The following is a 9,464-nucleotide window of genomic DNA, read 5'->3' as shown; positions in this document are numbered from 1 at the left end:
TGTAAAGTAAGAATAAATATGTGTTCTGAGTTTGTCAGACCACCGTGTAAAGTAAGAATAAATATGTGTTCTGAGTTTGTCAGACCAAGGCGAAAGTGTTATTAACCATTCAGCCAAATATGAATGATTAAAAATATCGACAAGTTTATGAAATCAGGTGTTAAGATCAGGTAAAAATTAATTTTCAGCTCCGGGACTGTGGGGGCGTGTCCGCTGAATGTGCTGATGTCCCGCCCCCTCGTGAAGCAATTGAAACGTGTCAGATGAGTTCAGAAAATGACATGAGTAACTTTGAAACACTGATCCAGATGAATTCATCTCTATCTCTCAGCGGCCTCAGTGTGTCATCGGGCCACCCTTTATGGACCGCCCACAAAATCCTGGACTGAAAACTGGTGAAAAACTTTTGAACCTCTAACCACATTTCAGTAATATATCGTTCAAAATCTTTCACATGTTTTCACCAACTATTGTCCACCATATTTAATGTATTTTGAAGGAAATCTCAGAATTGCCTTTACACAGACTTTAACGTTTTGTGATTATACATCTGAATATGTCTTGCAGGTTAAAAAGATTAAAAAAAAGAAAAAGGTGTACATATATAGGTAACATATTGCCAAGCTCAGGCAGAATAGTAAAACTTCAAAACTGAACTTAAAGAAAAAAAAAATGACCTGACTGAAGCAAAATCCAATTGCTATTGAAGCTGAGATTTGGACTGTTTATAAGGAAACTTTGGATGTATATCTCTGTGACAGAAAATATTAGCCATTAATCATGTATCCATGCTTCCTAAACAGAAATCTGCTCTGGTTCCACAGCTGACACTGTGGAGGTGGAAGAGGAACAAGGGGTTGACAGGTCTGACTTGTCCACAGGGATGGAGACGGAGCAGTCAGTTTGGTCGGTGGTGACAGAGCAGGTGGAGCTGTCAGAGCTCTCGCTGTCAGACTGGGAGACATGGCAGTACTCACGGACAGGACAGGCACGCTCGTTGTAGTTAGCCCTCTCTTTCAGTCCTTTGGAGAGTTGAAGCCACTCCTTTAAAAACAAAACACATAATTCATAATTAATTCACATGATGATACACTCACTATTCCACCAAACAGGGCTTTTATCAGTTAAATACAAGCATTGTGGATCTCTTCAGCCAAACTGAAAAAATACCTCAACGACTACTGAATGGATTGGCATGAAGTTTTAATCTCAGTATGAATTGTGATAACTTTGGTTATTGGTTGGCTAACTTTAAAATTTTTGTTTAGTGCTGATTAGCAAATGTTAGCATGCTAATACACTAAAGTAAGATGATTAATACAAAAAAATACAATATTCATGCTCAGCATAACTCTGTTAGCACTGTCATTGTGAGTATGGTCACATGCTAATGTTAGCATTTAGGGTTAGGGTTAAATGCTTGCATGTCTCTATCTCTGAATTGTCTCACATAATCTCGTTTTTGTCCTGCCAAATAAGAAAAAGAAAGTGAATATAAACCTTTTGTGTGAGTAAGAATGTCAGAGAGGTGGCACAGAGCTCTGGATCCTACTAACCTGGATGTCATGAGAGTTGAGGGATGGTTTGGGAACCACTGGGATGAGGATGATTCTGAGCCTGTACAGGAGGTAGATGATCATATTAGAAAACAGCTCTTTACTTTTGTTCCTAGTAGCTCTTCAGTTGAGTGAAAATGTGTGTGTGTGTGTGTGTGTGTGTGTGTGTGTGTGTGCACGCACGTGTGTGTACTGCTATTAGTCAGCTGTTATTTTTTATTTTATATTATTTATTTTTATGTTATTGTATTTTAACTTCTAATTTTTCTTGTCTTGGAAATTCTCTGTACTTGACCTCACTCACTAAAAAAAAAAAAAAAAAAAAACATGTCACTGGCATCTTACATATCTTTCAAAATTCATTACATCTACTGTTTCTTCTTTCTTTCATAAAACACAATTTATAGCTTCATAGTAACAATTTCATTCAATTCAGAATTTAATTCTGTAAATATATATAAAACAGGAATAATTACTCTGTGGCTACACAATAACTCACTCTACAACTGTCATTTACGTATGACATTTGGACCAGCTCACCTTTCATGGTGCAGCAACATCATGACGAGTAGGAGGAAGGTGAGAGTGCCCAACACATACAGCACCGGGGTCCACACAGACATTGAATTCATCGTACTTATGTCTGTCAAGTGTAGAGGGAGGAAGAGGTGAACTGTAATTAATTTATAATCTTGTACCTTCACTGTAATGTACACATAAAGAGCATAAAAGAGTAAGAAAAGATGCAGATTCATCGTAACATTTTTGTTGCCCTATTGCCAATATTGGCAGTGATATGCTGTAAATGGGCTGAATCATATTTACGACCTTGAAAACTCATTTACAACCTGTATTGTGTTCAGGAACAAACACACCAACAGTTTCTATTGTTTGCCAGTAGAAGTCAGTGGTTACTCAATTCATAGGACTTTTCACAGCAGACATTTTGCTAGTCTACCTGTGCTGTTGGTGGATGCCCAGACCACAGGCTCGCTCCAGTCACTCCAGAAAATAGAATCTCCACAGCTGTTCCCTATTTTGCTCCGCACTTGCAGCTCATACCGGGAAGTGGTAGAGGGCAAGTTGATGCAGTAGCTCTGGGTCCCAAGATTGATTTTAGAAACCTGTGGATAATGAGATGGAGTTAAGAAAGGAGATGTGCACAAAAACAAGACAAACAGGAAAAAAAAATTCTTACCTCCCAAATCTTGTTGTTGGCCCGGTATTGAACTTCACTTTCTACACATCTTGTAGAAGTCTGGTTCCAGAAAAACCACAGGTTATTGTCAGATCCCATCTGGACAGTCAGGTTGGTTGGTGGATTTAACTTGACTGGAGATAACACAGACCATTCAGTGATAGAGAATATACAAGGTTAATATTTTTCCTTCATTAAGCGGTTTACTGTTTTGAAAAGGGTAACCCAGTGTGACGTTGCACGCCAGCAAATAATCATACCTTTCATTTTAAGATTATGCTCCTTCTTAAAAGTGTTGTTTCCATGCACCAGTTTCGTAGTAAATGACTGACTGAACCTGTCAGTTGTGTACACTTTTGTATAGCGCTGGTTACATCCAGTGTTTGTACCATTCTCCAACACATAGGTGGTGCACTCAGTCACATTTTTGCTAAACCTGTGTAGAAATCACAATTTAGTCATTCATAAATAAAGCAAAGTATGCCACATCAACTGTAACAAACAGTGAATACAGGATCAAAAACATGAAGATTTATTGGTTGTTGACAAATTTTATATCGATGTGCAGTTGTACAGAGATTCAGAGAACACTCCGTTTCTGTTTTACTTTTTAGTTCTGTTTAGTTTGACTGGCTTGTCTTATCTTTTGGAAATAAATGGTAGAAAGTTACAGTCTCAGAAACACACGGAGAAAGATTTACACATCATTCATGTGAATGTGGCCATTTTGACCACAAATTGATCTGAAAGGATAATATTATAAAAAAGGATCCTGACATGAGAGCATTTGATGACAGCAGCGGAGGGGCAACACACAGTGGTGTCTAATTATTCACAAGTTAAACTTAAATAGCCTACAAAATGAAATATGATGTATGTATACATGCACGCACACGCACACACACACACACACACATATATATATATTCATGAAAAGAAGCCCAACTCAGTCGACTCTTGTCTCATATGAAGTCATTTGGAAAAGATGAAGTCTCTTCTCTTTCCCCTTGTGAGTGCAAATTGTCTTAATCTTTAATAATTTTATTATTTTTTACTTTTTATACATATTGTATTGTGAAATATCAACAGCTATTTGCTAGCAACTCTAATTTGAGTAGAATACAATATATAATGTTGTTCTAGTAATGTTTGCCCCATTACAATAAACTGTTGTTTTTATGTTCTTTATGAATGTTTTTGTCTGGTACTTACTGCCAATTTTACAACCAGTTTTCTCACAGTGTTTTAACAGTGTTGTGTGCATAAATGACTCTTGGAAGATTAGCCAATGAGCTAAAAGAGATCCAAAAAAATGAGTTACTAACCCGCCATAGAAGGTGTAGTTGACCTCTGGAGTCCCCTTCTGGTTCCAAGAGCAGTGAACATATTCCAGATGCACGATGGAGCAGCTCACATCTACCAGAAACACAGAAGGGATGAGACCAATACAGCATGAATAAAGTATACACACACACACACACACACACACACACACACACACACAATGAGGAAATGGCAGCACAGTGACGTGACAGGAATTTACAGAAAACACATAGTTGAGGAAGTAAGACTTCATTTTATCTTTATGTGACCAACTGTTTACTTCAGTTTAATAATACAAGTGACTTTTTATCTACAATATTAAGGCCTAATCAAATCTCGACACAGATGTGTTGTCCATCCCTTTCTACTCTTGGTTTGATATTAAGGAAAGTTGTCAAAATTATGGTTTAAATTACTCATAAATTAGTAAATGATTTTAGTGTATTATGAATTATTACCAAATATTATAGATATAACAATTCATAAAGAAGAAAAGAAGCTTCAAATCATGACAACCAAACGTAAAAAACACGATTACATCTGCCAAAAGCCCTTAAGGAAGTGAACTGCTCAAATATCTCCAAAGTTATTATTAATATCATTCACATTTCAATTAGTTTGGCTGTAAATATTCTTACCAGGCTTTTCTTTGGCAAAACCATGTCCTGTCAGACAGAGGAGTATAAGCAGCCAAGTCGGCATCGTGAAGCACAGAGACAGTATAATGTCAGCATGGGCACAGGTCGACTTCTACATCTGAGTATCGATGCGTCACATGTTCCATTTCTGTGTTGTGGGTTTCCTGTCAGCGGAAGCTGTTGATGTACTGGGCTGTAGATCAACGTGACATGTTGTAGCAATGTAAAGTATAATAACATACAATTTGTAAAACATTTGAAAAATATAATGTAGTGATACCTTTGATACCTTTGTTCACTTCTGTATTAGACATGCACATTTGGTATATTATTGGAGCACATGTACGTTTTATTCAATTCAATTTTCAATTCAATTTTATTTGTATAGCCCAAAGTCACAAAGTACATTTGCCTCAGAGGGCTTTACAATCTGTACAGGGAGTGACACCCTCTGTCCTTAGACCCTCGGTTCGAGTGAGGAAAAACTTGCCCACAAAAACCTTTAACAGGGAAAAAAGGTGGAAGAAACCTCAGGAAGAGCCACAGAGGAGGGATCCCTCTCCCAGGACGGACAGACGTGCAATAGATGTCACGTGTACAGGACAAATCAACACAAACATATTGTACAATTACAATGACTGACAAAATGACAATGAATCACAATGAATGATAAAATGACCACAGTAGCAGATATGGTAGTAATAATGACAGTAATAATATATGTAGTGGACATCGTGCTGGATCACAGCAGCAGCCACGATCCACGAGAACCCGAAACTCCGGGGAAGTTTGGTTAGTAACATGCATTAATGAGACATGTCCACAGATGGTGAGAGGGAGAGAGAGAACTAATGAAAGATGTCAGGTTTATGATGAAATATGAATGTGATAAGCATCAGAGTCAAAGATATCTGACACTTCCACCAGCAGCAATGTGACATAAAACATCAACACTCATCTCAACTCTCAAAAACGCTCATGATGATGGCCAGTTTTTAAAGACATCACAGAGAATTAATTTTGGATATTAATGTATTTGTTGTTTGTTAGAGTCAGAATAGAGTCAGAATCACTTTTATTTGCCAGGTATGTGAACACACACAAGGAATTTGACTGGTTACACTTCACTCTCTTAGTACAAACATATAGACGTAGGTACAGTATCAAATTAAATCAAAATGTGCACAACAGATTTGAACTGAAATAAAATTGGTTACACAGACAATATATTTGACAGCATTATTTCCACTGTTTTAATCAGAATTTAGAGTGTTCTTTGAAAATATCATCAGCTCAGCTATGAGTGTACTTTCTGTGTACTTGCTCATAAAATGAGTTTTGTGGGCTTCCTGTCAGAGGAAGCTGTTTCAAAAATAATGATTGAGAAGATATACCAAGATCTAAAGTGTGTACACTAACCACCCATTTTCTGTGACCACTTATCCTCAGCTGACTTTGGGTGAGAGGTGGGGTACACCATGGACAAGTTGTCAATTCATCACAGGGCACATAGAGACAAACAACCATTCATGCTCACATTAACACCTGTTATAGAATTTTCTATCCTTAGGCTGCACATGGTCACGTGTGGGCCTTGAGGTCCTTTGCAGTAATAATTGTTTGTCTTTGATTAGGTGCCTCTAGTCAAAGACAAGGCCTTTGACGAAGTTGAAGAGGCCTGTTGCTGCCTTCCTAGTCATAATAGATAGCTTGCCGTTGACGTTCCAATCTGCGTAAACAGACATCTGTGTCTCCAGACTAGAATATGCTGACACTAACACCTCCAAGGGTAAAGACATTCTCTTTGACTAATTCTGGGTGTAGTATTTGGGGTGTGATCTTTGGTTTTAAAGTTTATCCACCATCACAAGTTCGTCAGAATGCGAGACCGAATCAGGGTCTTCAGATGTACTTTGAAAGTGTCTCTAATTCTCCTTGGCCAAGCGTCAGTAAATAATACAGCATAAGACATCAGAGGCTCCTGAACACTTTCTTCCCTCCTGACTTCACCATTGACCTTTGACTTCAGCAATTTCTCCACAACAATTGGGGTCACGAACAGGATTTCAACAGAACAAAGACGTGGTAAGTGCAAAGTTTTATTACTATGCCTTACCATGTCTGCGTTAGACGAAATCATAAAAAACTATGTGCTTATTTAATCTGCCTGGAATATAAAAATATCTAAGAGCTTCAGTGTCTTAGGGACAATGTCCTGGCTGAAACCTCTGGCGTTGTCATACAAACATCCCAGTTAGATGTTCAGTTCGGCATATTGATTTAAAGTGAGAAATCAAGAAAGCTGACAATGGTGTAAAAAAAAAAAAACGAACATTAAAAATAAATGGAGCTGTAACAAGAATTGATTACAGAGCAGTGTACAGTGTGTGGATCTAAAGGGGGGCAGATTGGGTTAATGACCCACCGCATTGCCACTATGTAGCTGTTGGTTTCCGGGGCAGCTTTGGGCTGCACTCGGCGCAGAGAGACCCACCTGAGGTTTAAACTATAGAAAAGACATTTTCGCGAAAACATGCAAACTGACTCAGCAAAAGCTAAGTCAAAGACAAAATATTTTTCTGTAAAAATATAACAACCAATGTGAAATTAGATGGTCAACCTGTCATTGATAAGCAGTGTGCTAAAACAAAATACACACACACATCTGACCTGGCATCACAGTTTAAAGCGATGTTTTCTGTTGGAATTGTCGGTAGACTGAAAGGATGGGATTTCTGATTTCTGATGTTACACTCGATTAGGCAGACCAGAAACACAGAGGCACATAGGAAAACAACTTTGCCCCTGCCTCTGAAGTGTCACAGACATCTTCAATAAATGCTTGTAAAAATAATGATTGACATCATAGCAGTTTGAAAACCATGGACTTTTGAGTTCATGGAAGAATACCAGAAAAACAGTTGTTCCAGTTCACTTGCAGAACTGAGTGGATCTTGTGTTAAGATGAGTTTGTTTTCCCTGAGCAGCTGAGGGTGGGTAATGGCCTCACCCAAAATTTTGATTTATTGGTTAAATGTTGAAGTAAAAAATGCAATAACCAAGTGCGTACAAAACGTACTGACTTCTCAAAAGAAGTTTGTTGCATCCAAGAAGCAAAATAGTCTACGCCTGAATTCACACCATGATTTACACAAAGTAGGATATTAATGCTGGAATAGAACAAGATGAATATGAATTTTCGCTGTGGAGAGTTTCTGCAGAATCTAAAACCAAATGTGGCAGCTGCTTATGAACTGTCATTGACTGACATACCCAAGACTGGAAGGCAACTATGAACAAAGCAATGGCTTTGCAGAGGAATGAGGATTTCGCTCTCAATAAACCTGCCTCCAGCCTAAAACAGATGATGCAGTATGTGCCACAGGAAGATGGTCAACCCAAAAAACAGAAACACGACGGTCATGCAGCCCACGTATTATGACCGAGCATAGGGAAGACATGGAGGGGTGGACCAGAGCAGCTATTTCATTTTCAAGCTACAACGAATTAACTTTGTAATAATGCCACGAGGATCCAGTAATGCACGTTCAGGTTAATGGAAGTACCGCTGAAATTTTGGTAGATAGTGGAGCAAATATCTCTACTGTTAAAACTACTTGTATTTTTATTATATTCAAATATATGTATTCAAACCGGACTGCTACAACGACCTAATTTCCCTTAGAGGATTGATAAAGTCATCCATCTATCTATCTAAAAAAATACAAATAATAAAAAAGCTTTTCAGTTTAACCACTACAGAATGTTCTTACTATTGGTTATGTCCAGGTTTCAATTTGCTTTCCAGTTTTACTTTCAAATGTTCAGAAAAGTAAACTAAAACTAAAACTTCCCCAGCATGTGCAACAAAGAGGCCTCATTGAACTGCAGCATTTAACCCTTCTGAGCAGTATACACATTTGGCTGCTGAGTTTTTAGTTACACAAGAGGGGTTGAAGTGTGAACAATGTTTGTTTGTTGGTTCACCAGAGTTGTGCCATACCAGTCCAGTTATCCGACATACAGCAGGGATTGTTTAATGCTAAAGATTCATATCCACACATCACTGTGACCGTTACTCGTGGCTGTGAGCTGTAACACCTTGGACATGGTGGCTCAGTGCCAGACCTTGAGAGAAGCTGTACCAGCTTCTCAACACTAAAGAGTAGCATACTTAAGTGAACACATTCAATTATCACAGTCTACATTAGCTGTCTTTTTCCACACAGTATGGACCTCCTTCTGAGCTGTCTGAGGTTCCATCCATTGTGTGAGCTAAGCATGAATTTCATGTGTGTTTCGTAAATCTGGCTCCGTCACCCAAAGTCACACTCAAGCCTAATGTTAAGCTACCAATGATTAAGCAATACAATTAGCCTCACAAAGCTATTGCAGAAATTGACAGTGTCATTCAGTCTCTATTGGATCAAAATGTGTTTGTTCAAACCACCAGCCCATGTAACACTCCCATTTTTACCAATTTCCAAAGCAATCCGCCCTGATGAATGGTGGTTCGTGCAGGACCTGCAAGTGATTAATAATATAGTGGTACCTGCAGCTCCAATTGTGCTTGACACCAATTCGATTTTAGCTTCTTTACCACCTAACTCCACACACTACACAGTCATTGACTGGAGTTCTGCATTTTTCTTAATACCATTGCATCCAGATAGCCAGTATCTGTTTGCATTCACATTCAAAGGTAAACAGTACACTTGGTGACGTTTGTCGCAGGGTTATGTCGAGAGT

At 38.4% G+C, this 9,464-nt stretch overlaps 1 protein-coding gene across 1 annotated transcript; it reads right to left on the bottom strand.

Moving 5' to 3' along the window:
• Positions 1-407: 407 nt before the first annotated feature.
• Positions 408-4,850, bottom strand: LOC104938889 (cytokine receptor common subunit gamma). The gene is made up of 8 exons (XM_010755342.3): positions 4,716-4,850; positions 4,080-4,170; positions 3,015-3,190; positions 2,755-2,888; positions 2,515-2,680; positions 2,097-2,199; positions 1,557-1,617; positions 408-1,044 (listed from the first exon to the last, which is right to left on the bottom strand). The coding sequence occupies exons 1-8, from the start codon at positions 4,777-4,779 to the stop codon at positions 796-798; spliced, it is 1,044 nt and encodes a 347-aa protein (XP_010753644.1). The 5' UTR covers positions 4,780-4,850; the 3' UTR covers positions 408-795.
• Positions 4,851-9,464: the final 4,614 nt, after the last annotated feature.

Source organism: Larimichthys crocea, unplaced genomic scaffold, assembly GCF_000972845.2.
Source record: "Larimichthys crocea isolate SSNF unplaced genomic scaffold, L_crocea_2.0 scaffold560, whole genome shotgun sequence".
In the NCBI taxonomy this organism is placed as follows: domain Eukaryota; kingdom Metazoa; phylum Chordata; class Actinopteri; family Sciaenidae; genus Larimichthys; species Larimichthys crocea.
The sequence above is the reverse complement of the archived record's forward strand: the minus strand, read 5'-3'. Positions and strand labels throughout refer to the sequence as shown.

What these genes read in the sequence shown, in the direction of transcription:
- LOC104938889 (XM_010755342.3), bottom strand. Translation starts at nt 4,779, where the DNA reads ATGCCGACTTGGCTGCTTATACTCCTCTGTCTGACAGGACATGGTTTT. An exon ending in TTTTGCCAAAGAAAAGCCTG is followed by an intron (nt 4,171 to 4,715) that starts GTAAGAATATTT and finishes TGTTTCTGGTAG; the next exon opens with ATGTGAGCTGCTCCATCGTG. An exon ending in GGCATCCACCAACAGCACAG is followed by an intron (nt 2,200 to 2,514) that starts GTAGACTAGCAA and finishes TACACTTGACAG; the next exon opens with ACATAAGTACGATGAATTCA.